Source organism: Corvus brachyrhynchos, unplaced genomic scaffold (genome assembly GCF_000691975.1).
Source record: "Corvus brachyrhynchos isolate BGI_N302 unplaced genomic scaffold, ASM69197v1 scaffold10, whole genome shotgun sequence".
NCBI classification, from domain to species: Eukaryota; Metazoa; Chordata; class Aves; order Passeriformes; family Corvidae; genus Corvus; species Corvus brachyrhynchos.
Window position 1 is genome coordinate 2,167,490 of NW_008236180.1, and position 27,230 is coordinate 2,194,719.

The following is a 27,230-nucleotide window of genomic DNA, read 5'->3' on the forward strand; positions in this document are numbered from 1 at the left end:
GAAAAATACTACTGAACCTGAATCTTTAAGAACTTTCTTTTCCATGCAGATAATTGATTTTTTTTTTTCCTCCCAGTTTTTCATCCTTGTTCAGTTGGGAAGAAATTCCAAGTGTTTGGTTGTCCCCAGTGTCCTTATCTGTAATTATTCTGCTGTAACACTGAGCTGCCAAGACATGCTGAGCTTAGCAGCTCTCAAGGTGTACCTCGGGTAGGGGGGTTCAAATCTCTGAATGCACTGCTGGAGGGCAAGAAAAAGGGTTGTGTTTGATCTCAGTTTAGAAAAACAATGCTGAGATGATAGTCCTCCTCGGTCAGGATACAATGACAGGAGCCAGAAGAAGAGAAAAACCTGGGTTGCTAGGCTGAACTTCAGTTTATAAGGAATATCTAAAGCACTCTCACAAATACTTAAGTATGTAGGCAAAAAATCTGTCCTTCCTTTGGAAAATCTGCTGGGCAGAGGGAGCCAGCCTGCAGTGGACCGTAGGGACACCTGAACTTGGGCAGCTCAGCTAAAGTGGCAAAAATATATTCCACAAAACCACAGTGTAAAATCCACCACACTGGGTCCAGTCACAGTGCACTGTGGGAAGCTGTGGAGCACGAGTCATTCCCCATCCTCTCATCCCTAAGTTCCTGCCCTCTTCTCCCTGCTCCCTTACCTGCCCTCTGTGTGCATGGCACACTCGCTCTTCACAGCTGGTACAAAGTTCTGAGTAAGTTTAATCCAGCTGTGCACATCTCTCCTTTTCTCTCTCACTCTGACTGTTTGGAAACCAGGAAGCTGCAGTATCATGTGCAGGTAGCACAGCAATAAACATGTTCTCATCACAATTTACGCATAAAGCGTGAGTCCCTTGAGGTAACTCATCCCCCTCTTGACAGCTTTAATAAAGGATGATGGATTGTTTCTAAATGACAGTTTAGGAAAATCAAAAATTCCCCCCTGTATTGTTTTGAGCTCTGGTGTACAAGAGCTGTTTTGTCTTCTGTGAAAGTTGTTTTTGCCTGTAAGCACTGGGGCTCTATTACTCTCCTTCACAGTGGTGAGAAGTGCTGTTACCACAGGAATATATTCATACTGCTGCATACCTGTGACTTTTGGAAAACCTGCAGAAGCCTGTCATGGGTGGGAAGTGGGGAAATGCCAAGGGCTGAATGTGTTGCTGTCTTTGGGATGCTGCTCTGGGCAGTCTCCCCATATGGGTTGCTGGAAGCAGGAGGGACTGGACACTCTGCACCCAGAGCTGCCTCCAAGGCATGAATGCCAGGAGGAGGCATCAGCTGAGCCCACCTGCACTGGCTCAGCTCCCAGCCAGCACATTCTGGGCCTTGGGGACACCCAGGCCTCCAGGTACCTGGCAGTCACCTGCACTCTGTTTTCCTCCTCTCTGCTATTTTCTTTTTAAAGACCACATGTGGCAGCAAATTAGTTCTGGAGGGCAGAGTCCTCTCTCTTGTTTCTTTTTGGCTTGAGATTTATTTCTCAGTGCATGTGCTTTGTAGCTGCACTTGGCAGAGTGGAGTTTGTTCAGCTGTCCATTCCCCAGCTAATCTGGTGTCCTAAAATAAAAACAAGCAAGTGCAACTTTGGAGAATGGTTGCCACATGAAGGCATGCAGAGTGTCATATGGTTAAAACAGCACCGCTCAAAGTAATTCACGTGGTGAGAAGCCATATGAGAAGAAAAGGCTCAAGGCCAGAGGAGGGCTCAGTCCGATGGCACACTGAGGTGACAGAATGAAGCCAAGATGAGCCCAGTGCAGCCAGGCAGCACCAAAATCATACCTTTCACATACCATGTGAAATGAAAAATACTGACATCAAGACCAGCATAGAGTGGGATTAAATCAAGGCTAGAACTTGGGAGGGGATGAGATCTTACAGCTCTGCTGCCGCTGCCCTGATGGGAAGCAAAGACAGACCATTCCTGCAGATCTTATCTGAACATTTACTTCTCCAAACAAAATCTTTGTGGTAGTACTTCCTCCAGCTGAGGAAGCCTGGCTGAACATCAGCTGCTTTGCTTGGGACAGAACCACGTCCATCCTTTCTCCTTCTGATATCCCAGGATGAAGAAATATTTTTGCTCCTTGCTGTCCCAGAAATCTCAACAATATTATTCCCACACTGGGAACATCAACACCAGGGAACAAGTTTTTCTTCTGAAAATTCCTGGGTACCTGATCAATGAGGACAGATGCCAGGATACCCATGCGTGAAACAGCACATGTGGGAGGATGTGTATGTAATCTGAGGGGTTTTCCTACAGGAAGAGAAGATAAAAAATACTATTCCATTACTTATTGTAAAAAGAAGTAACTGAGTTTTAAATCTAGGCTGAATCCTTTTGTTCCAGCTGTGTTTCCCAGCCCAGTAAGCAATGTTTTAGTTTATGTAATGAATGCCTTTCAGTCAGTAAGCCCCAGTAACAGCCCACAGTCTTTACAGCCTCAGATTTGTACCATACTTTTTTCTGGTGAGCTGGTACTTTACTTCGTGTTGGAAATTATTCATATTAATATACCCTGTTATTTTGATTGCTGGTGTTACCTTATGAGTGTGATATTCTTTCCCTTAGGCACAACAGGGATTTACCAGGGAGCCAATGGCCTGACAAATTCTGCAGGATTCAGTGCTGTGCATCAGGTATGGTTCAGCATCTGTTATTGGCAACCTTGTCACTTATTTTGAACAACTGGAAGATTTATAGATCAGAGAGATTATTTTAGTGTTCACATATATTTGAGGAAGGTATTGCTTTGTGTTTTGGTGAGCACCATTCTGCTCTGCTCTGTGGGTCTGTTTGCTGGACTTAAGACATCTTGATTAATTTTAAGATGTGTCTTAGTACACACACACAGAGTGCAGTCCTTCCAGGAGGAGGGTGCCCTGGCAGTCTTGGACTTGCTGCTGTAGCAGTGCCAAGAGTTTCATCATTCTTCTGCCATCTCACAACTCCCAGATATGTTGTGCATCCTCTCCAGGGGGGATGGCCTCTAGAATCCTGTCGTCTGCTGCCTTGGCACTGTGAAATAAATGTGAACAATCTGAAAGAGGCATTGGCAGGCCCTGGTGGATATGGAGGCATCTGAGCTGTCTGTGCACTTCCCTCTTTAGGAACACACCTGTCCATGGGCTCCATGCCTCAGATACCTTGATAGAAGTGTGTGTATAAATAAACAGCAGGCGCATACACACGAGGCAGATGTTTCTCAGTAGCAAATGGCTCTTCGTGTGTGGACCAAACAAATGAGTACACTGTCCCAGAAAATGCACTCTGGTTGGCCAATAATTTCAGTTCCTTCTTTGTGGGGTGATTGTTGACTTGTATTTTTAATGACAACAGTGGGCAATTTCTTTGTTGCTTCAGTTTGGGCTTCAAACATCAGCATTCGCTGGTAGAAGTGCATTTGACATATGGAGGATACCTAAAAAGGGGGAAAAGTTGGGCTTTTTTCATTATTTTGTAATATTCTGAAGGAGAAAACAGTGAAATTATCTCATTTCTTTTACAGTCTAATTGTTCTTATGACAATTTGAGTCTTTGTTCTTGAGAGCTCCCTGGTGACTGAAAGTTAATGAAATAGCTGTCACAGACAAAGATGTAAGCTGTTAAGGAGGAAAGTGCTTTTAGTCTTTCGAAAGACTATTTATTATTTAATTTTATTTAATACCAGAGACTAATTATAATTTCTGAGGAAATAGAAGCCTTCTGCTGAAAGACAATGCCCAGAGCATGAACACAGTTCTCTATCTGGAAAAGCAAATCAGTGGACAAGGACAGGATTTGCACTTAAAACAAAAAAACAAATAAAATCTTTTATGCTTTCAGAGATATGTTTTATAATGTTTTCCAGTGTCCTGCTTTTCACAGTAAACCCACAAAACATACAAGGATAATGGTATAGGGTTCCTTTGGGAGCCTTAAAATCAAGACAAAGAGTTTTGTGATACCTCAGCTCCCCAAGGTCACTTGCACCTCGTATTTTTAGTTCATTTTTCTGAAGGTAGGGAAGATCACTCAGGGATTTATTTATTGTGAGATAGTTGGGCAGACTTTGTTGTGAGCATTGCTGCAAAAAAATTGCTACTTTCTTTTCATTTGTTTAGCCTAACAGCTGATCAGAAAATGTTGCTGATCATGGAAAAATGCAGCCAGTTTTGCTCCTTCCCTCACACAGCTATTCATTCTGTTCTTGCAATTTCTTAGGTATTTTGTTGTTTACAAAGATTGTGTGTTCCATCATGGCCTTTTTCAGAAAGCTGCTCTACTTACATAAAATTGTTAAACTCTGTAATACAAAATGTGTCAGCACTGATAACTAAAATCCTATAAAAAAATCAGAATTTGCCAGATTTCTGACCTCTTGTTGGTCAGTCAGTCATAATAAAATAGGAGTATATTTGGGAGAAGCAGAAATGTAATGTCATAAGTGAATGAAATGCAGTTCTTTAGTGAAGTATTCCTGAGCCATGACTTGCTGCATGCACAAGTAACCCTGCTTTTGTGGTGGCTTACTTGTTTGTAAGATAAAACCAGGTACATGTGAGTTAGATGTTTCTTTTCTTTCCTCCAAGGAATATTCATCGTATCCCAGCTTCCCCCAGAGCCAGTACTCGCAGTATTACAGCTCCTCCTACAACCCCCCGTACGTGTCTGCAAACAGCATCAGCCCCTCGGCCATCCCCACCTCCACCTACTCCCTGCAGGAGTCTTCCCACAACATCACCAGCCAGAGCACAGAATCACTCTCTGGTAGGTGCAGCTCATGTGTTCCCAGGCTGGCAGCCTCAGCCATCTGGAGACATAAACACTACAACCTTCTTGTTGGGGTTTTTTTAAAAATATCTATTTACATGGATAGGTCAGATTTTCTAGCACTTAACGGTTCTTACACAGGGGTTTGGGAAGAGATTGGAATATCCAAGGTCTCTAAAACCATCCTATGTTGTTTTTCTGAGTATATGGGGTTTGATCTCCTCTAAGGTAGTACAGATGGATAGGACAATGTCATGCCAACCCCAGATCAGTACTGAGGGCTGACATGGGTAGCAGTGAAACAAACAGCCATGCTCTGAAAAATTCTGTTTCCTCAGTGTCTGATGACTTTTTAGCCCATATGTCTGTCAAGGATTGTATTCACCTCTTACAACAACATTTAATGTGTGCATTCATAAACAAGTACATCAAGAAAAAGTCCCTCTCTAAAAAATCTACACGAACTGTGTGTCTAAATTGAAAGTTCAAGATGAATTCCACAGGAAAAAAAAAGCTTCAAAATTTGTGGCCTCTCTTTGAATGCTTAATTTTTAAAGTTTTAAAGCTAAGTAGTTTATGGAATTACTGGTGGATTATCCCCCAGTGTCCTGTTCAAGAGCAATCTTCAGATATCACTTCCCTACTAGTTTTCATTGGTGAGCAGTAACATTTATATAAAACACCACACAATTTGTGGATGATCACAGTACACACCCACTGAAGGTCTGCTGACTTACCAAACAAATCTGAACATCTGTGGTTGCTCGAAAAGAAAAATAAACTAGTATTGTTTTTTAAAAAGAAGTGATCGCAGACTGCTCTAAAAGCAGTTGGAGGATTTTCTGTTCCTTAGATCTTATCTCAGCCTTTTTGAGAAAGGATGATTTCAAAAAGGCTTGTTAAGCACAATCCCAGCTTCTCTGAAGAAGAGTATGGTTATTCTAGGGAGTTGCAGAGGCCACAACTTAGCAAGGTGTAAAGAAAAATGTGTTTGAAAAGGATTTGTAATCTAAGGTAAGTGAAACCCAGACAGGTCTATGAAACTCAAGCCAATCAAAACAGATACTTTATACGTGGGAAGTTTACTTTTAACTGTCTCATCTCAGTTATTTCTAAAATACTATCCTCTCAGAAATGGGGTAAGGCTCAACAGGTTAGTTCTGTATTTTTAAATAAAAGTCGAAAGTGTATTTTTAATCATGAACATTCATCAAATTTAAAAAAAACAGAAAGAATTTTTTAAAGTTTCAGAAGTGTAATTGGTCTTGGATTCTGTTTCTATTGCCTTTCTAATTTCTGTCTTTGAAAAGAATGGGAGGGAGTAAAATTCCAAAAGTTTTTTCTTTTCAATGAAAATTTTGGTAAGGTTTTTTGAAGTGACATGTCCTTTTTAAAATGTTATATATGCGATTTTGGTGATTTTTTGAAATTGTTTTAAGAAATCTTAGGATTTAAAACTTATTTCTCTAACACTGATAGCTATTAATGTGAAAAGAGTAAGATTTTCTCACGGTGTTTTCACAGTGTTTCTGTTGCTTTTCAAGAAAAGATTTCGTGCTCTAATTACAATGACACAATGCAAAATTTAAGTTTACAATGGGATTTCTTTTTCCGAATAGGGGAATATTCAACAACACCAGCAAAAGATATAGAGACAGAGAGACATCACAGAGGGTCAGATGGCAAGGTACGAGCCCGGTCAAAAAGAAGCAACGATCCTTCCCCTACTGCTGACAGTGAGATTGAGGTAATAACTTTAATTTATATTCCTTTGGTAAATCCAGCAAAGATGAACAGTTGCCTGTGTTAGCAAATCCCAGAGACAGAACAGAATTAGTAATACAACTGGAACCTGCAGACACGAGTAGTCAAAACAATTGCTCAATTTCTGTGTTATCAACATCTCAAGCTATTCTTCATATGTACCCTTTTTTTTTTCCCTTTGGGCTTTTTGTAAGTCTGATGTCTTGTTCCCCTGACTTGACAGGCAGTGAGGGATTTCTGTGGTTGTTAGGAGAGCAGGGTCTTGGGATGGCCAGCACACACATAGTTCCAAAATTCCTGATGTTTCATTTTGCCTGTTTTCACAAAACATCCACAGTCAGTGCTCCAAATGGCTTGAGATCTTAAAAATCTCTAGTCCAAGAGGACATATTTCCTGACTGAACCTGTTCTTGCAGTTGCTTAATATGTAACTATATTTCTTTTTTCCACCCCATCTGTCATCACAGCGTGTGTTTGTGTGGGATTTGGATGAGACGATAATTATTTTTCACTCCTTACTCACGGGAACCTTTGCATCCAGATATGGGAAGGTAAAATTTAATTTTTTTAGCATTACTGCTTGTCCAGCCAAATTGCGTCGGGAACTGTGGGGGCAGCTAATGAGACAGCTTTTCAAACAGATGCTGCCCCTTTTATTCAGACATATTTGTATAAATGTGTCCTGCAGTATTTCCTCCAAACATGTGAAAATTTCATTTTCCTCCCTTTCATGTTGCAAGTAGCCCCTTGTTTTCCCAAAGCTTCAGCTGCTGCTTGCTGGGATGTTCTTCCAGTGTCTGTCTTCTGCAAGAAAGAGCATCCAGCAGCCAGACAGCATTAACTCCAGCCTGAATGAGCTAACACTTCTTTTGTTAGACCAGAGTTTTCTTATGAATCTCAGACAATTTTTTAAGAGAGGTTTTGTGTTCATCAGTCCAGGTTGCCATGAAGAACTGGCTGTGCTTCCCACAGAGCTGCTGAAGCTCACATTCCTAATGGGGTTTCAGAAGCATATCTAGCTAACCATACTTTAGATACCCTCTTTGAAATACAGGCAATTTCATTTTTTTAGGTAGCTGTCTGTGGCTGAACAGCCTGAACTTGGCTGCTAAGGAGAAAACACTGGCTTTTGGATTTAGTACCATGTGCTTCAATTTCTTCCAGAGGCAGCTTTTTATGATAAACACCTAAGTCACTTTGAATTACAGAATGTCAAACACTTTTAAGGGGGTAGAAAAAAAGACAATCTCATTACCTAATTAAAGGTGGATGACCTAGTGGGCAGCTGTTTCCACACATGGCTTTGAGCACTCAGCTTCATCAGGAGACTGGAAAATAACCCAGCTTCTCTCCAGAAGGCAGAAATATGATTTGACATCATTTCATGGCTTTACCAGCTGTACTTTTTTACGATGGTTATAACAAGCTGAATGTGTAATTAGTAAGATAGATTTATTGTTCACTGTTAGATGTGCACAGTTATAAGGATATAAAATGGTGTTTGTGGTGTGGAAGTCTACTGCAGCACTTGGAATGCTGCTAACACTTCTAACAGCACCCTCTGAAAACCAAGCACGTGTTTCCAGGCAGGGATTTATTCAGACCCCTGTTGTACAAGGGAATTGAAGTGGTTACTTTTCCCAGAGAACATAATGCACGAGGCGTACGTGTGTGAGCTCAAACCTACTGCCTACAAACCCCACAAAGAATTAGGCAGGATCAGGAAACAAACTTAGGCTGTGCAGATCTGTTCTGTGGTCAAACTTAGCCTTGGGTAGGGGCTGCTGTATTTATGTGGAGAATTCCCTTAAAGGGCTGACTTTATCCTAGTACAGAACCTCTGAAGCAGATGCCTTCACCTGATGCCTCCTGCACATATTTAGGGGGTGTAGAGTTGGAACCTGCTGTGTGGGGGCTTCTGTTGGCTGTCTCCTTTATACTAATTTAGAGAATGATATAAACAGGAGTATTTTTTTGAAAGAATGAATCACTTTTTCTATGAAATTACAACAGGTTCCTTGAGAAACTTCTCTAGAAGGACTTTTTTCTTTGCAGTCCTTCATTTGTTTCATCAGTATTAAATTCCTCAGGACTCTGCTATAAGGGAAATGGTTGTGTTATAAAAGTATTATAGGCTAGTGGCTTGATCCAAAGACAACTAGAGGCTTTGGTGGGCTGTGGAACAGACCTTAAACCAGGAGGGAAATACAGCACACTCAGAGAGGCTGTCCTGGGAACTGTTAAAATAGGAGCACAATTCAAAACTATCAAGTACAAGTGAAGCAGCCAGAGGTTAAGAGTTTCAGAATCTTACTTCAATAGCATAGGAAGTGTTAACCTCAAAGTAAATTGAGTACCAAACCCAAAATTCTCCATGAAAGATTCACATGCCTGTAATTAGACATGCATATGCTTATAATTAAATCTCATACATGGAGATCTTGGTTCACTGTGTCTTCCTTCAGAAAAGGTGTCAGTTTATGTGATCTTGGCCGTTCTCTTGGCCAACATTTATGTCCCAGTATCATCCTGTCTGTTGCACTGGTGGAGCTGCAGGTGCTCAAAGAATTAGTCTGTAAAGTTGTTCAAGCTGAAGAATAACACCTCTTTCTGGGGTGATTTTTCTTGAAGGATGGGAGGAGGAACACCAACTACAGCTTCAGAGGTTTGGGTCTAAACTCCTGTGTTCTTAAGCTACTTAATTGCAAGTGGTTGTGTGTGTTGCCCCTTCCTTGGTGATGGCAGCAACAGGGAGCTGTCCAAAAAGTGAGGGGGGAAAAAAAAAGAGGAGAAAGAACTCACAAAAAAGTCATGTTGTTAATGGTTAATGCTTCAGTGCATGTTTTCAAAGGACTGGTATCAAGAAAGGGAGCACTGGGTGTGTTGTTTTCTCTACCTTGAGGGAGCTCTGTGAAGCCAATACCTTTTCTCAGTATTTTGTATTGTTCCAAGGATGTGTATTCTTGTTCTGTGTTGCATCACTTCTTGGGATTGTAGTGTCCAAATGACTTGTGAGTAAAGTAGAACCTGGAGGTAAAATTCATCTTTACATGCAAGATACTCCAAAATCCTGGAATCAAATGACGGATTTTATTTTAGTCTGGACTTAGAGATTTGAACACATAGGACTGTCTGAATCCTTGAATTGCATTGGATCTTTATCAGAACTTTGACAATGTCTGCTGATATCTGGGAGTTCAGATCTATAAAATTCCCTGTAAGAATCATACAATTATTGAGATTGTTCAGCATTTGGAATTAGCTCAAATTAAGAAAAAATATTCTGCAAAAAATTACAAAGCACATTATGTCCCAGTTTTAAATCAGAGTCACGCAAAGTCATGCTCTAGATGTTGGTTAACTTTAAGTGAAAGGTGTTTAGATCCCCTGTGTTACTCTGTGTCCCTGGGAGCTGGGAATGTGTGGTTGCTTTTCCTGGAGCAGCCACTCTGCATTCAGTGAGGCCTTGCAGTGTGACCCATAGTTACTTCTTTGAAGTAGAGTTTTCTGTGACAGCCATGGTTTTTTAATGCTTTTGTGTTTCAGAAGTGGCAGCATGAGGTTTACTCGAGTTGTAAGCAGACAGGTGTGGGTGAGGCACTCAGGTTTCCAGCGTGTGCAGACATGGGCTTTGCCCCTCTGATGAGAGACTTGCAGTGACCTAGGAGAGGGTCCACCAATGATAGCGGGACCTCAGGACAGAGTAGCAAAAGTTTCTGCTTGACCCTGTTGAGGACAGGACATAAATATGATTTTCTAGTATTGAAACAAATGTTATAGCTGCTGTATGCTGGCTGTGAACTGCACTGTCTTGTTCTCACCAGAAATGATGTTGTGGATCTAAGAAGCTTTATTCCTCAAAAGTTTTGCTGGCTGTTACGTGTTCTTATAAAAAGTTTTCCTTTAAATGAATTATAATTTCCAATTTAAAAAAAAAAGTCATTGAAAAGTTCCTCCTTGGCTCTACTCGAGATCCTTGTAAAATCCTAGGTTTGATTTTCTAATTTCTTTTTTTTTCCCCTTCCCTGCTTTCACTGAATGCTTCAAGTAGCTTGTGCTTTTCCCTGCTTTGTTCTCTCACAGGACCCTAAAGCCAGGACCTGATTGAAACACCATGGGGATTTAATCAAATCTGCTGGTGATTCATGCTCCTAATGGCCGGGTCTGTCCTTTACTACTTTACAAACTGAGAAGGAATAAAACCCCATTTTATTGCTCGGCTGTTAAAAACTATTTGTAGAAGTTGCTAAGGTTCAAATCAAAAGCGGCCTCCCTTGAGAACTATTAGTTAATTCTAAGTGCCAGGGCATCGCTTTTTTTCTTCTCCTCTCGCTTGAGATGTGGCCTTATATCAGGACTGCTGTTCAAACATCTGAGAGTTTTCCATTCCTTTGACAAACATGAGCCAAAGTGCTTAAGGACATCTGTTTATTTTATTTCTTTAATGAGAAAACCTTCCAATTTCTTACTGCCTCAGCTGTGTTTATTTACATTTTGTTAGTCATATGTGTGGGGCACCTTGGGACATTAAAAACCTGCAGAGGCCTGTGCTGAGGGCTGCTAGCAGGCATCCTGGTCAGAAAGGCAGAGTAAGCCCTTCCTAAGGAAAACACAGTCCTTGGAACTCCATAAAATAGATTTTGAAAACAAATAGAGCCTAATTCACTCAGTAGATCATGGATTAAGTCAAGATGAATACAATTTGGAAAGGATTTTCTGAGGAAGTTGGAGATTTTTTTACCCACTGGAGGCTAAACCTTGTGTTTAATGCCTTTTTAAGTTAAATTAAAAAAGCATTCAATCACTGCAGGTAATAAAGAAGTCTGTTACTTTAGACATGCTGCTATATCAATTATTTAGTTCATTATGGGAGAGAAGGGAGTAAATAATTCCAGCCATTTGATTGTTTCAAATGTGTATTTCGGGAGCAAACATCTGTGTTTATCATCTGTACTGCTTGATGAGAAGCAGCAGCAGGAACAGCAAAACCAGATGCCCCAGCAGGTTGGAGGTGGGCACAGGAGATGCTCTGAGCTCCTGTAGATGTAACCTCTTGTACTGGAGCTTAGGAGAGCAGGGGTGGTTCTGAGCAAAGTGCACATGCGGCATTTTGGAACTATTAAAGGATTATTTTTGACATAAAATACATATCAGAAACGATGCTGGGTTGTTAAACAAGCTTGAGGAAAGGGAACCTGCTTTACAGTATGGCTGAATCAGGGCTGCAACTTCAAGGGGAAAGGTTTGAAAAACCAAAGGGACATGGCTTGTTTTAGGCAGCTGCGTGTGCAAAATATGTCATTGTGCTGAGGATTACACTCCATGATGTGTTTCCACCAAGCTTTCCAGAAGTTGGGTATTTTTCACAGGGCTATCAAGGGCTTTCATATAGAAATACAGTGACTTTCCTGTGTTGAGGGGAAGGAAATGAAGATTAATTTGGTTTAAATTCCACTCCCTTTTCTGAAATGCATGCCATGAATAGTAAAAAGAAATTATTTGTAGGTTTTTGGTCATGAACCTTTTGTATTACTAAATGAAAATAATTCCCATTTATCCTCAAGCATCATGACCCAGCTTTTAACCTGTATTTAAGTACAGTATTCCCACAGGACTGGAATCCACTTCAGACTTGATGGGTTCAGACACTGGATCAGTTAGTGTGGTCTTTGCTGCCTGTCCCTAAGCATAGTTCCTTTGGAGAGGGAGGAGGGCCTTTTCAACCTCGGTGTGCCCTTAAATGTGAGGATTTAGTGGCCTGTGTGCCCATTTGCTTATTAGAATAGTTTCCAGCCCTATGTGAAGAGACACATGACAGTAAAAGGAGTCCTTCAGTACCCAGTAAGAATACTTTGAAGTACCCCTTAAATCACAGTAAGGGTGAATATGAAAAGTTACCTGAAGAAAAGGGATTCAGTTACATTTGCTCTCCATCTATCATGGACTTCTCACAAGGTCACACTGTGCTGTCTGTTGACACTGTTCATTTAAATTCAGTAGATTGTCTAATAAACCTGGATGTATCAATGTTTAGGTAAACAGTGTCTTTATTTTGGTGGGAAAAAGTTTGGACCCTGAGAAACTGAGAGGTTCTGTTTGAAAAGGGATGATCCTTTTCAAAAAAGCCCGAAGTGTAGTCCCTTAAGTAAGTCACTTCTGAAAATGGCTTTTAGCTCCTAACTACTTTCGTTACTTTAAACAACTTTTCTCACAAATACCCACTCTCCCTGGGAAAGCTCTGAAAGGCTCAGTCTGGTTGTAGCCTGTGTTGTTAAAGAGATAAAATTGCAAGCTAAGCTACTTAGGTGTAGTTAGTAAAGGAGTGAAATGTGGTTTCTTCCTGAAAAAGACATGGATTTACTTGAACTAGAACTTGTATACATGGGTAATTTCCCATTATTATGGGAAAGTTTTGTTCATGTCTCAAATTTTGATCAAGGTATAAAATGTTACGTTATTCTCACAGACTTTTTTTGTTCAAACATGTGGCCCTGGTATTTGTGTCTTTGATTTTTTTGATTTTTTTTTTTTTATGCTACAACCAAGCTGGTCCATTTTCCAGGCGTTTCCAAGTAATTAAACCCAATTAAAACTATTAAATTCTTTCTTTTGGTGACAACTTTGTTATTAACAGATAACCACAAGGAGGAGATTTAACTTGGAAGGCCCTTGATTGTATACTAATCCGTCTCTCACCTCTGGCTGACACCTGTGGCAGATAAACCCTATAGAATAGGAGTCTGAAGAATACTCTTAATTAATACTTTCTTCCTTGTAGAAAAGTAATTATTTGCTCACGGCATAAATAGGTATTTGGCAGGGATTTAAAAGGACTGATTAGTTTTAAATACTAGGGCTTTATGCTGGTAGGGTTTTTAAGGGAGGTGATGGTGTCTGAATCCAAGATCCACGCTCAGAGGGACTTTGCCCTAACAATTTGAATGTCGAGTTAATTGTCACGTTGCTAAAGAGAAGCAGAGTCAGACAACAAGCAGATTTGTTATCTGTCTCAAAGGAGCCAGCTCTGCCCCTTTGCTAATGGCCTGCAAGTCTGAACAGGGTACCTGCAAGGCAGAGGCTTGGAGAGGGCTTTGGATCCAGGATTGGAGGCATGAGTGACTAGGACTTGAGAGATTGCCAGAGATAAGTCTGCTTCCCTCTTCCTTTCAAAATTACAGTGTGCAGGAAGGGAGAGCTGGCTGTGGACATGCAGCTTGGATTAGTTCCAGGTGTTAACAAATACATGTCCTTTTAATGCGTATTCTGGGGCAAGTGTAAGCAGTGTATGAAAAATCAATCTCCGTGTTCCAGCAGATCTGTGGGAAGGTGGTTTTAGTGCAGAGCCTTTGGGGAGGATGCTGGTGGGGCAGTTTGAGTGTGACTCAATGCACAAGGGCTTCTGTGGAGGTAGAGCCAGTACCTGTAGCAGTGAAGGTACAGCAGTGAAGGCTTCTGTGCACGTCAGCTCCTGGAAGAGGGTCTAGGACCCAGCACTGTGCGTGTTGCAACATCCTGACAGCAATTTGTGCCCACATTTGGTAGCCTAAAGCTAATTTGGGTGTGCATGCACATTCTGCGTTCCCTTTGCTCTGCTAAAATACAGAGTAGTGGGAGTTTCATGTGGTGTGAGCAGAGCTACCCTCCCACTGCTGTCATAGGGAAATATTTGTTCTTTGCTCTCCTCCAGTTTTCATGGAAATTGTCTTTAAGACAAACTGAAGGCTGTTCAACAAGCTCCTTTTAGCAATCTTCTGTCATATTATTACTTGAAATGAAGGTTAAAAATGAAAACTAAAACAGAAATTAATCTTATTTAAAGGCAAGGTGTTATTAACTAGGAGGACATAATTGAACTCAAATTGTAATTTTTAGAACACAGTTCACTTCAAATGTAGAGAGCTAGTTCAGGGGTTAGAAACAGTGCATGCAAGTGGCCAAACTAAAAGCAACACTGGCAGCAAATATGTGAGCTTGGGATATGAAAGAAAATGTGCTTCTTGCTGAATGGATGCTTTTGTCTTCCTTTACAGCATGTTCCACAGGCTTCTGCTGCCCATGTTTTCCTCTAGCAGGACTTTGTGCTGATCAGGCAGCAAAAGTAGCAAGTGGATATGGAGCTGGGAGTTGTCAGTGCTTCACTTACAGTGGAAGTGACCTTGCTCACAAGGTGTGGCCATTGCCAGCAGCAGGCAGTACCCATCAGGCCTTAGCTGAAAGTCACAGGGGTGACAGAAACAGCAGAGACAAGATGAGCAAGGATGCTCTTTAGGGAACACATTTCTGATGAAAATTGTTGAGAAATGACTTACCTAACTCTCTGTATGTTTGTATGTTTTGATCCCTTGTTGTTTATGAAGGAGTAGTAGGGAATGGGGGGTTTTTACCTCTCAGTTCTCTCAAGGTATGCCCTAAGGAGAAATGGGCAACTCTGAAGCTGTGACTCCTGTTCTTTAAAAGTGGCAGTGAAGGGTGTGTTGAGAAGGTTGTATTCAGGAATGAATAATTTAGAATGATCACTTCGCTCCTGATGCTTGTCTCCCACAGCCATTGGAAGAAGCTGTTCAGGCTGTGCATAGGAGGATCAGGAATGCTTGGTCTCAGCACCAGAGGTTTGCACTAAAAGTAATTTGTGGGGCTGTTTAATTTTGACCCTGAAGGAAACTCCACCAATAGAGCATGGCAGAGGTGAGGCATGTGGGGATACACCATGCTGCTGGAAGTTTTATTTACAAAAGGAGTTTATTGCCTGTTTTCTCCCCCTGCCTCTCATTGTCCTTGTTTGTGAAAGCATGACTCGTAGGTTAGCAGAGGGAGGACCTCGCTCTTCTAAAGTTACTAAACAAGCAGTGAGGGTTGAGTTTTTAGATTAATCTGTTTTCACTGTAAAAAGTGGTTCCTGGAGGAGATTTGATTTCAGGCTGTCTGTGGTCCTTGGGCTTCACACGCATCAGGAAGCATTGGCTGGCTCTGTTAGTCAGGAAGCTTGTTCCCAGGGCTCCTGGGCATACTTTTCCTGCAGAAGGACATTAGCAGGGATCCCTGGTAACTTTACATTGCTCTGCTGAGCTCACACTGCTCCAGCACAGGCACTAACAGTCCACCAGGGCACCACTGGCAGCACAGAGATGTCCTTTAGTGGCACAGGATTTCTGTGCCTAGGAAGAGCACTCCATCAACATCTTCAAACAAATGTCATAATCCTCTTTCCAATTACTTACACACTGTGCAGAGAATTTGGATATACTGATCTCATTTTGGTGCTTTTCTGTCAGCCTGATTTTCCTGTTTATTCCTACTTGAATTGACAGCTGTAGCAACTGTGTCTTTCCTCAGGGTGGGTACAGCCTCTGGCACAGAGGGGTTCAAGTCTGGCACTAGTGCTTCTAGATGCTACAGTAATGCAAATAAATAACTGCTGGAGGAGTCCTGGCCTCGTGCCTCTAGACACCTCTGTCATACTGGGAGTGCTGGTTGGCCTTATAACTTCATCAGCCTCTTTAAGACTTGGAAGTGTGCCTTGCTGTGGAGGAAATGTCCATACTGTGGAAGCAGTGATGCCAAATCATTTCCCCAAACAACTTCCTCTCTGGGTGGTAAAGTGCATTTTTCTGTTTTGTTTTCATTCCATCATGTTCTGTATCTCAAGAGAATGATTTTTTTCCCCCCCCCCACTCATCTGCAGTTTGGTTTACATATTATTTAGTTAAAGAGAAGGTAACTTCATACACTGTGGAAATGTTTCCTACTCCCCATTAGTGATTAATACCAATAAGGCTAAAATGAAACTTAGAGGATAAATGACAGATAGCAACCAATGAGATTTCCTGGAAGAGTTTTAAAAGCTAATGATCCTTGAAATGTATAAAAATAAATTGCTTCATTAAAAACTCTTTTACAAAATAATTTCTTCCTAGCAGCGTATTTTCTTCAAAACAGTTCCCCCGTGTAACTACACCTGGGTAGTAAAATTTGATTCAGTGCTGTTCCTATGGGGCCACAGTCAAATGCCCTGATTAGGCCTGTGTCCCTGTGCCTCATCAGGGGAGCAGGTTTGGGGCTTAAAATGAGAGATGTTCAAGGCTAGTCTGTTGAAGTTTTTACTTTTTGCCCAGAGACAGGGCCCTTGTTTGTGGGACAGCAACAAGTGTGTTTAAACATGAGTGACAGAGCTTCTCTGTAATGGGCACAGTGCTTGTGAGTCACACACATGGCTAAAACCACAGCCATTCTGCTCTAATTGAAGAGAACTTCACTAAGAATGTATAATAATTAGCTTAGTGTGTAGTACACCATCCATGTCAACAGCGTCTGCCACAAAGGTTGATTGAGATGTACTCACCCTCCCAACATTGTGCTCCCTGTTAGAGCTCCTCAGTCAATTCATTACTGTTCTGTCACACAATAACAGGACTCCACAGAAATCTGCAGGAAATTAGAGTAGAGATTATGCTTAAGTGGGTGGTGTTCCTCTACTGAAGTCACACCCCATGCTAAAGCAAGGCAGATTTACACATCAAGATGAGAGATCCCTGACCTATTGAAGATGAACTAACAACAAAAAAAATTCTGTTGTGGGAATATGGGCTTTTTCCAAGTTGTCTGTTGTTGTTCAGTTTGAACAGGCACAATGTTTTTGAGCTATGACTGTTTATCAAATTAAATACAGATAATTTTAGCTTGTGTTTTTGAAGTATTTAATGAATAAGAAAATGTACTGCTCATAACTTTGTCTGCATCAGTGTGTTCCTGTGCTCTTGCTGTGGATTTAGGAAGAAGTTTGTTTCACTTGTTTGGGGTCAGAAGGGATGGTTGACTTGCTGACTTGGTGAGGCAATGAAGTGACAGCCCTTTCACAGGCCATTGTGGTGTGTCAGCTGGGAAAAACATTAATTTTCTAGGATGAATTAACCAAAGACACCTAAGTAGAGCTGCAGGTAGCATCATCCTTCTCCAGGGGAATTCACTAAAGATTTTGTCACTGATGTTGGCAGGAGCAGTATCTGGGTGTGAGAAAGTTCACATGTGCTTCAGAAGGTGTAGAAGATATTTTAGAGCTGCCAGCACGTGCATCTTCACATTCAGTCGTTAAAAAAGCATGGTTTGAAAATGCTGCAGGCAGCCAGAGCTTCTGCATCACGTCCTTCCCTTTCAGGAGGCAGTATGAACTTCCATGTGTTGTGTCTTATCTTGCCTTTTTTTTTTCTTTTTTAAAAAATTTTATTTTGTTTGTATTTTTTAGCAATGTAGTTATTTGGGTGTAACTGCCATTGGGACTGCAGTTGAGGCTCGGCAAGCCTGCTGTCCTGAGCAGCAATAGTCAAAGGTTTTGTCATGTTATAATTGGGTTTGCATGGTAGGATGGGGCTGTTTTAACTCTGCTGATGTTGGTAAATAAGTAGACAGCTTCAGTGGGAATGGAATTGCTGATTTGAAGGACAGGTCAGGAAAGAATCACCCTCTGTGTGCCCTATTGCTGGTAACTACCCCCAAACCACTCACTAATGGTAGTATTGGAAATCAATTTTTGTCTAACCTACTGAAGCAATTCTTACATAGTTTCAGGTGTTTAAAGGATCTTTATATCATCTGAAGTGTGTGGGCTGTTAGTGGTCAGAGTGAGTCACAGACATCCTTCAAAGAACAGAATTGCTTTATCTAGGAGAGCAAAAGAAAGGATGGGAAAGTCATGTCAATGTTAAAATACACTTGGGAAGTACTTTAATAAATGTATCTTAAGAAATAGGAATGTGTAGATCCTGTGTTTGGTCTAAGGTCTCCCACCCCACATGCCTATCCCCAAAAGAGAAAATCAAAGTGAATGGAAAAAACCTGATTTTCCCCCAACAGGACACCACAACATCTGTGAGGATAGGTCTCATGATGGAAGAAATGATCTTCAACCTTGCAGATACACATCTGTTCTTTAATGACCTGGAGGTATGTAGCTGCTTATTGTATTTAACATCTTTCTCTCTAATCATTTGCATGTGGTCTACAAACTCGGGGGGTTTTGGCCCAGAAACTTTTTATTTTTGACCCCGAAGAAATGGACCATAGGTGGTTTATTGGAAGCATCCTTTTGACAGCTCCATTCTGTTCAGGAGTTTCTTTCTAAATATGCAGTTAACAATGATGGCCTCTTGCAGGTTTACTAAATGTAATAATGAGGACATTGCTGCTGCTTCTCCAGATATTTGCTATTCAATAATTTTATTAAGCTAAATTAGCATAGATCCTATGGGGGCAGGCATCAATTAGCTATGAGCCAAAGCAGAGGTTTTGAAAATGGTCTCTGTTCTTGAGGAAGCTCTGTTGTACACACAGACAGAGCAGGAGGTCTGCTCAAGCTCAGGAATACTGCAGGATGAAACTATGAGAGTTTCCGTGTAACAGACCAAGAGGAAGAAATTTTTCCTGCTGGTGACATGGTTAGACCTGGCTATCTCTTACACAAAGCAAAAATCCTTTTGAGTATGTGGTAAAATGCAGGCAAAGTGATGCTGGCAGAATGCTGTCAGCAGCTGAGAAACAGCTGTACAGCAATGATGAAAATCTGTTGGCATTTGCAGTCAGAACACACAGTCTGAATGGATCATGTACAGAGTGAGCAAGGTGGGGTTTGTGCTGTGGGCACCTTGGAATCAAAACACTGCTTGGAGGCATTTGGAGGAAAAAAAAACCAAACCTGGCATTGCTGGGCAGACTTCTGTGGGCTTTTTTTTTTTTTTTTTTCCCTTCACTTGAAAAAGGAAGAATTTGTTTCTGTGCCAGATGAAAGCAGAGAACTTTTTCTGTGCCTGAGGAGTTCAGCGGGAATTTCTGGTTCCTTCAGTGCTTAATTGCACTGTGGTCCCCTGTGTCAGGGGAGGTACAACCTTTCCTGCCACCTGGCTCCTTGCAGTCTTGAGGTTTCACTTGCTGAGAATTTTTATTTCCTTTCAAAGACAAGCACCTGAACTGACAGATTTTTCTTCTTTCAACTTCTTTCAGAGAGGGAGTTTGTGGTGAGGGCACAGAAAGTACAAAGTAAAAAATCTTTCTCTTAGGGGGAAAAAAAGAAGAGAGCTCATCTTTGGGAGCCCAGGGCACTATTCCAGTAGTGATAATATTTACTACAGAACCTTCACCTTTCACCCATCACATCTCAATATGTGATGCAGCAAAACTCCATGTCCTGCACAAAGTGACCCTCTAAAACCCCTCTGCCTTTCTAGACTTTTGCAAGAATTACCAGTTTTAAAATAAGTTTTCTCCTTTTTTCACTTACTGCTCTAAAACTTTAAATGAAGCAGCAAATTGTCTGGCCTTCATCAGATTGTGCACATTTGTCAGTCAGTAACAGCTCTGGGCATCGGTGGTTTGGTTTTAGCTGAGGTTTTTCAGTGAAAAATTGAGGGATGATGGAGAAGTCAAGGAAAGTAAATGTGCCTTACAGAATTTTACTTTCCAAAAAAGCCATGTCAGTTTGGAAGAATTTGAAGCAGCAGAGGCATCCAGAGTTACCCACCCTATTCCTTCATTTAGAATGGTAAATAAAAGTCACCTTTGTGTATTCACAGAGTGGGATTTAAGGATCGTACATCACTGAGTATTCGGCTTAAAAAAATGCAGTGAATGACATCCTTAAAAATGGACAAAAGAATTTGTAAAACACAGCACAGAAACAGATTCAGTTGTAGGCCCACAAGCATTACCATATACATTAGCACCATCATGTGGTGCTATGCTGGCCTGTACAAGACAAAATGAGCTAAAACTGCACAGGGCAGAAACCATTTCTGACCATCTTTTGTGCTGGGGCAGAGTTTGAGAGGCTGTAGCTGAGACAGCAGTGGGAGAGTTGCCCATTTGAAACCAAAGCAAGAGTTCTCTTACCAGATGATGCTAAACACTGCAAAACATTTCTGAACTGGAACGCTCCTTTTTTTTCTGTCCAAAAAAAAAATATTCTGAAACTCTGGTTAGCCAGGGCTTTATCTTTTCCTAGGGTCTACCCAGAAGGGATTCAGGTAATTGTTTCCTGGATGCATTAGCTGAATGCATTTTGGCTATGCTCGGGAGTAGAAATCATGGATGTGTGCAGAGGTGAACCAAAAGATCCATTCAGATGGATCTGTTCACATCCATCCTGCTTCAACCCATCTTCCCTTAGTGCTGCAGTCCAGTGGACAGGCCGAGTTCCAGCTGATTCACCCCAAACCTCAGGGTAGTTGTATGCAAGGAGGCTGATCACTGGTCCCCAGGGCAGGTGGGTGTCTGGAGAAGTCTTAGACTCCTAATAAAAAATTGTAGTCTTTTTACAGATAGGGATTCTCTGTCAGCAAGTTAACTCTTAGGTGAAATCCCTGCAGTCCACAAGCGTGAGCCATGCAAGGTGGTGTGCACAGAGGGCTCTGATCATGCTGCAGAGCCTATCAGCAAATATTCACCTGACAGGAGGCATTCTCCCTCTCTGCTCCCTTTTTTAGGGAAATCGGGGAGAAAAGAACTTACTCAAGGTTACAAATCACAGTGAAGTTAAAATACAAACTCTGGGCTTTCCGGTTGTGATTTTTTTCCCAGATGCCTTTTGTTCACAGTACAATGCTGGCTAAGGAGTAGCACCTTCCACCCCCAGCCCCTCTGGAGATATTATTGTCTGGCTCTCTGGAAAACAGTTATTAAGGACAGGAGGACTGACAAGGGGATGAGGAATTAACAAACAAGGGGATTAGTGTGTTTACAAGTGGCTGCCTTTCAGAGACATCCCTGGAGGAGCTGTTAACCCCCACCTAATGAGGGATGCAAGCTCCATTGATCAGTGAATCCATGAGATGTTTAAAAATCTCTAGCACAGTCCTGATCCACAAGTAGATTATGTGTGCATTTGTAAGTTGTTTTCATACCTGCTTGAGACATACCTTGAGAGTACTCAGAGGGAATGTGAGGGGTAACAGATGGAGCTCCTCAGGAGCCCTGTATTTCACAAGGAGGCAGCAGAGGCTTTCTCCAAGCCAGAAGTGCCGTTTAAAACAGCTCAGGCGCCTTTAAATGTGGCTGGTCCCACCTGGAGGCAGGTTGTGTAGCACCCAGAGATACCCAAGAGTAAAACCAGATCAGTGCCCAGAGCTGCAAGGGCTGGCTGAGGTCGTACACATTGGACTGAAGTATAGGCTGTGTGTGCCACACATCATCCACCCTGAGATCCCAGAGTAGCAGCTTAAACATCAGCAGATGTGAAACCTGGGCCGTGTCCCCATCACAGCCTTCCTGCCATTCGAACAGCCTCCTCCTTTTCAGCAGCCGAGATATCCTGCTTTGATTCCCCACTCACTGAGACTTCAAGGAGATTCTGTAAGAATGAAAAATTAGTCTTGTAACCGAGTGGTAAAACGTGGTGCACGCTGTGGCTGCAGCCAGCTCCCCGAGTTCCCCCGTAACACGAGAGGCGCAGCCGGCGCTATGAGGTAGCGTCTCACCCAGTGTCAGGGTATTTTATTAAGTTAGAAATGTGATAGCTACTGTTGTCACACTTCAGGGTACAGAACAATCCATTCACAAATGAGAAAAACAGATCCCTCCACAAATGCCTTTCCCCTGACTTCATGCCCCGCATCATACAGCTGAAGTGGAGTGGGCTGTATCTGTATTACCCCAGCGTGGTTCACAACAGCTACTGGGAGGGGGGCTTACAAAATGCTGGGGTTGGAGGAGAGAGAGAGATGCCAGCAGAGATCTGCTGTTCTGCTGCTTGGCTCCAGTTATGTACAGCAATCTACACTCCAGTGACAGGTTGATAAGAGGGCTGATGAGAAGAGAACAAGACGCAATTGTGTGTCTTTTTGAGAATTACCTAAATGCTGCAGAAAATCTCATTAATATGGACAAGAGCTATCTGTCATGTTCTGCCGTTGACAACAAGTTTGGTTACTTGTTCGGAGAATTTTTTTTAATTTTTTGAAAGGGGCTAGTTTAATTCATCAAACTCATAATTGTGAAAGGAAGGTAAAGCAAATTCTGTGGTTTACAGAACACCGAAGTGGTGAAGAATTACTGCACCTTGGTTAGCTGCAGTTGTTCTGACTTCAGAGGCCTGTGGTACCAAGTGTCACAGCTTTTAAACTCTGTTGCAAAATCAACCAAAACAAAAGATAGTGTTCATCAGCTTGCAGGCTTTCTATTCTGTTCTCACCTGTAAGCCTCATGGAGAAAGGAGAGTTAAGGTGGTGGGGGAAGCTTCCCGATTTTTCTCTTTCTAATCTTAATGCTGAGACTGGGAAAGAAACCAAAGGAATAACATTTCTCACATTTTTGAGGCAGGGCCTCCACCATTCGAACAATGAAGAATTTTGGAAGATAGGATCTGGAGCACATACTTCATGCAGGCTGAGCTCCAAGTATATATTCTGGTTAAATTTCCTGTGCACAGATTTCCTCATTACTGACACACATTATTCCTCAGCTCAGTCTGTGGCTGGGGGGGAGCAAGAGTGTTGCCTTCAGTGCTTCAGCCCAGCTTCCCTGCACATCAAAGGAAGCTCAGCCCTCTCAGAACAAACTGGGAAGACACCGGCAGGACAGGCGTCTCTGGAAATCTCCTTGGGACAGATCTTCTCCCCCTGTAATTATCTGGGCATACACCTCCTGTCCAAAGCAGTATTCTCACAGGGGGAAAGGCTGCCAAGTCTCTGCCTTATCATGCATACAGAGTAGAAAAAACACAGCTTTCCTGGCTAAAACACAAGCATCTCTCTCCCTCCTGTCTGCATAGGAAGGAGTTCCACTTAGTGTGTTATTCAAGAGCTGTTGTGCCCTTAGATAACAGCGAATCTCACACACACACTCTCTGTTCATATTTTGTGCCAGTGTTATATGATATTTGTTGCTAACAATTAACTGGCTAGACTACAATACTAGCAATATGTAAGATTTTGTCTCCTTAATATTACACTTAAAATAATTGTGCATTATATGATTTCAATTTTTTTTTTTTTCCACAACATCTACTCACCACTGTATTTTTTTTCATCTGCTTCTCAGGACTGTGACCAGATCCACATAGATGATGTATCATCAGATGACAATGGCCAAGATCTAAGGTATGAGATCTCCCAAGCTGGAAGTTGCAGGACAGGCAGTCCCCAGCCATTTGGAAATAGCAGGAGGCTGGTCAGTGCTTCTCAAACCTGCACTCTCTCCCCTCCTGGCTCCATGCTGTCTGCATTTATCAAGTACACACAAGTACAATTCACTTTCTCACGTTATTGTGCCTGTGCCTTCTGTCAGGCCCTGGCTATGCTGAGCTTTGAACCAGTCTGGGAAGTACATCTAAATTAGCTTGAACTCCAGTCAGACCATACCAGTTTCTGATATGATTTGACCAGACAGTTGTCACCAAAATGCTTCAAAACCAGACTGAAAGGTTTCCCCCTGTCCAATCTGTAGTGAGGAGTTGGACTTTGCCATGCCAGATCCTTGTTGAAACTTGTACCCAAAATGCACCAAACATTACCATTACCTGTGTAAGTTGGGTCATCACGTTCATAGAAACTACTTCTGTAAAATTCCATCTGCTTTTCCCAAAGTGTTGCCTGCAGAGCCACGGTAAAGGGACAAGAATGAAATGTGCAGAACTCACATAGAGCTTTGCAATTTGTGGTTTTATGGATGATTATTGTGAGAAATTGATGCAGGAACAGAACATTTTTTAGATCCGTGCTGGTAATTGTGCTAAAGATGAACTTCAGTTCCGTACAGCGTGTCCTCTGTGTGTCTCTGCTGCCACTTGTCTCCACATTTCTTTTCAGTCGTTTCCCCTCCCTGCTGGCACTGTGCAGGCTGTAATTACACTGACCTCTCCCCTTCCCTCCTCCCTCTCCCAGCACGTATAACTTCTCTGCGGATGGCTTCCACAGTTCCACTGCCAGTGCAAACCTGTGTCTGGGCTCAGGGGTTCACGGGGGAGTTGACTGGATGAGGAAATTGGCGTTCCGCTACCGCCGGGTGAAAGAGATGTACAACACCTACAAAAACAATGTGGGGGGTAAGTGCCAGTAGCCAGGCAACCAGCAGGCCTTTCATCTTCCCAAAACTGGAGACCCTTTAGGGACATCTCTGGAGGAGCTGTAGGGAGCCTCATGATATGGGTGCTTCACAGTGAGCTGAGCAAGTTCCTCCGCAGTCACCCTGAAATGTGGTTCTGTACAGGATTTGCAGCAGTCACTGAAATACCTGGTTTAGTGGTTTGAAAAAGACTCAAGTCCAAGTGTGGGGCTTAATTTTGTGATTTATTTGGCAGGAAAGCAACCTTCTCCAATTTTCCAGAATGTTTAGCAGGCAAGCAAACAGTTCAAAACTGGATATGCTCCTTTTTTTCTACACAACATGTCTGATCTCTGTTTGAAGGCTTTCTTGTATTATAACTACTTGTTTTTAACTCCCCCAAAACAATACCACCAGATATCAGGGTTCCCTGGGTTCCTTCATCTCCCCTAGTTGCAGACGGTTCTTCCAAGAGACTCTCAGCTTCCTTTTCAGTACATGAGTGCAGGTTGCCCTCTGACTCAAAAAAGAAAGAAGCAAAACTCAAAAAGTATCACCACAACTTATTTATTGGTTGGAGGACAAGTCTACCTGGCATGCTCTGGAAATGGGGCACAGCTTTTCAGGGGAAACAAAACCATCCTGGCCTCAGATGTCTCTCTGCCCAGGCCACTGCCCACTTCACACTGCTCTTCGATCCTCTTGCTCACTTCCCATGCCAGCTTTATGCTCACTCCAAGGAAGGTGTTCCAAGGAGTTCCCACAGTGTGTGCTTGACTCTGAACCATTCCACCAGAGGGGAAGGAAGCTGAGCTGCAGCAGCAGAGGATTGTGCTGCTGTTGGGCTTCACGGACCTCAGGGCAGAGCCTTGGAGTGACATTGGCAGTGACAAAGGGAGGCAGCGGCACCAGGGCCACCAAGAGAGGGGCAGTGTGAGAGTTCAGAATACAGGCAGGTGCCCTTTGGTATTGTGCCTACAAAAGCCACGCAGTTCCCTTTCTGTGCTTCTGCAAGGACACTTTCCCTGCTTGCAGGTTTAATAGGAGCTCCTAAGAGAGAAACCTGGCTGCAGTTGAGAGCAGAACTGGAAGCGCTGACTGATCTCTGGCTCACACATGCTCTGAAGGCGCTGAATTTGATACATTCCCGGTAAGAACAGCTCAAAGAATTGCCTGTGGGTTTGATCCAGGAGCTCCTTTGCTTCCCTTGTGTTCCCCCTCTAAACAAATCAAGACACATTTACAGGACTTTGCTGGCCAAGCCTGTGGGAGGCCAGTCTGCACATGTTTGCCAGGCTGAATTATCAAGGGTTGGGGTGAGCTTGGGATGATGAACTGAGCAAAAGCACAACGGTCCTTTCCTTGCCTTTCCTTGGCTTCCTCATCCATGGCACCATTTGCATGTGAGTAGGTTTACAAAAGAGGAGGGGGAGGAAAGAGCCCTTCTGTCCCTGAACACGTTCACTCACAGAACCCAGTATGGACATTAATCCATTGTGTTTAAATTCCCACCAAATAGATCCTGGCAAGCTTGCAGTAAGGCTACATCACTGCTGCTGGTTTGGTTTGGTTTTTTTTCATTCTACTGAGCTGATCAAAAGGCATCTCTGGTACTCACATTATCTTCCTCTGGCTGAAAAATCCCCCATTGGCTCGGGAACTTCCAGTGGCAGGAAAGGTTTGCTTCTTGCCATCTTTCAGTTCAGATTTCTAATAACTTCTGTTTTCTAGGCCCAACTGTGTGAATGTGTTGGTCACCACAACTCAGCTTATACCAGCTCTGGCTAAAGTGCTTCTCTATGGACTGGGCACTGTCTTCCCCATTGAAAACATTTACAGTGCAACAAAAACAGGTAAGAGCAAACTGACTGAAGTCTCACCTAAGACAGGCTGAAGTTTTGTCCCTAAGTCAGGCACAGCCATCCAACCTGATTGTAACAAGCAATGAGTGAGCTTTATTTTTAGCTCTGTACTTAGAGATGTCTAATTCACATCCTGACTCCCACACTTAACCTAGTACAGACTGCAGGGAAAAAAATTTAAAAAACACTTGTCAAGTGTCTCCATGGGGGAGTGAGCCAGATATAGAGATCTATATCCACCCTGTGGTGCACTGACTGCACATGGGATGTCCAGCTGCACCCAGCTGGAAGGAAGGGCTGGTTGGACCTGTTACAGAAACATTGTTTGGATCCTCTTATTCTTGCAGAGGGGTCAAGTGTGCTGAATGAGCTTTGTGAAGGTTTGTGAGTAATAAGTACTGATAGGGTTGGCTTGGGGCTTTTTTGTATTCTGTTCTTTCTGGTGTGTTTGAACCTCTGAGGATTGCCTTTTCATGTTTTTACTGCAACCAGAATGAACAGAAGAGGGCTCTGGAAACTGAATGCCATGAGTGCCACATCAGTCTGCCAGCTGGTGTCTTAGCAGGGCATCACAGTCACAAAGCTCACAGCAGCACTTGGAAGTCCTTGGCTGACAAAACAAGTGCTAGTAACTGTCATGAGATGGAGAGGATCCGCCTCAGAAGAAGATCCAGTTTGGTTCCAGTTTGAAAAGAAAGCAAAGAATGTTGCATCCAATTCAATTAGGTTATAACTCCAGGTCCTGTACCTGAATATTAGCTCTGCCTGTGGTGTGTGTCCAGATAAAAAAATGTATCTTCTCTTTTGTTTCTTAGGGAA

At 42.5% G+C, this 27,230-nt stretch overlaps 1 protein-coding gene across 4 annotated transcripts in view; it reads left to right on the top strand.

Annotated features, from left to right (window-relative positions):
* EYA2 (EYA transcriptional coactivator and phosphatase 2) overlaps positions 1-27,230 on the top strand; it is an 85,998-nt gene that overhangs the window by 54,116 nt on the left and 4,652 nt on the right. For 3 of the 4 annotated variants that reach the window (XM_017733104.1, XM_017733116.1, XM_017733111.1), the window contains 9 exons: positions 2,584-2,651; positions 4,584-4,761; positions 6,384-6,511; positions 6,996-7,079; positions 18,376-18,465; positions 23,548-23,606; positions 24,390-24,550; positions 25,585-25,699; positions 26,281-26,402. In XM_017733104.1, coding sequence (XP_017588593.1) covers positions 2,584-2,651; positions 4,584-4,761; positions 6,384-6,511; positions 6,996-7,079; positions 18,376-18,465; positions 23,548-23,606; positions 24,390-24,550; positions 25,585-25,699; positions 26,281-26,402 — 1,005 coding nt within the window. Of the gene's footprint in view, positions 1-2,583; positions 2,652-4,583; positions 4,762-6,383; positions 6,512-6,995; positions 7,080-18,375; positions 18,466-23,547; positions 23,607-24,389; positions 24,551-25,584; positions 25,700-26,280; positions 26,410-27,230 lie in introns of all 4 variants that reach the window. The other variant, XR_001861641.1, reaches the window with a different exon arrangement.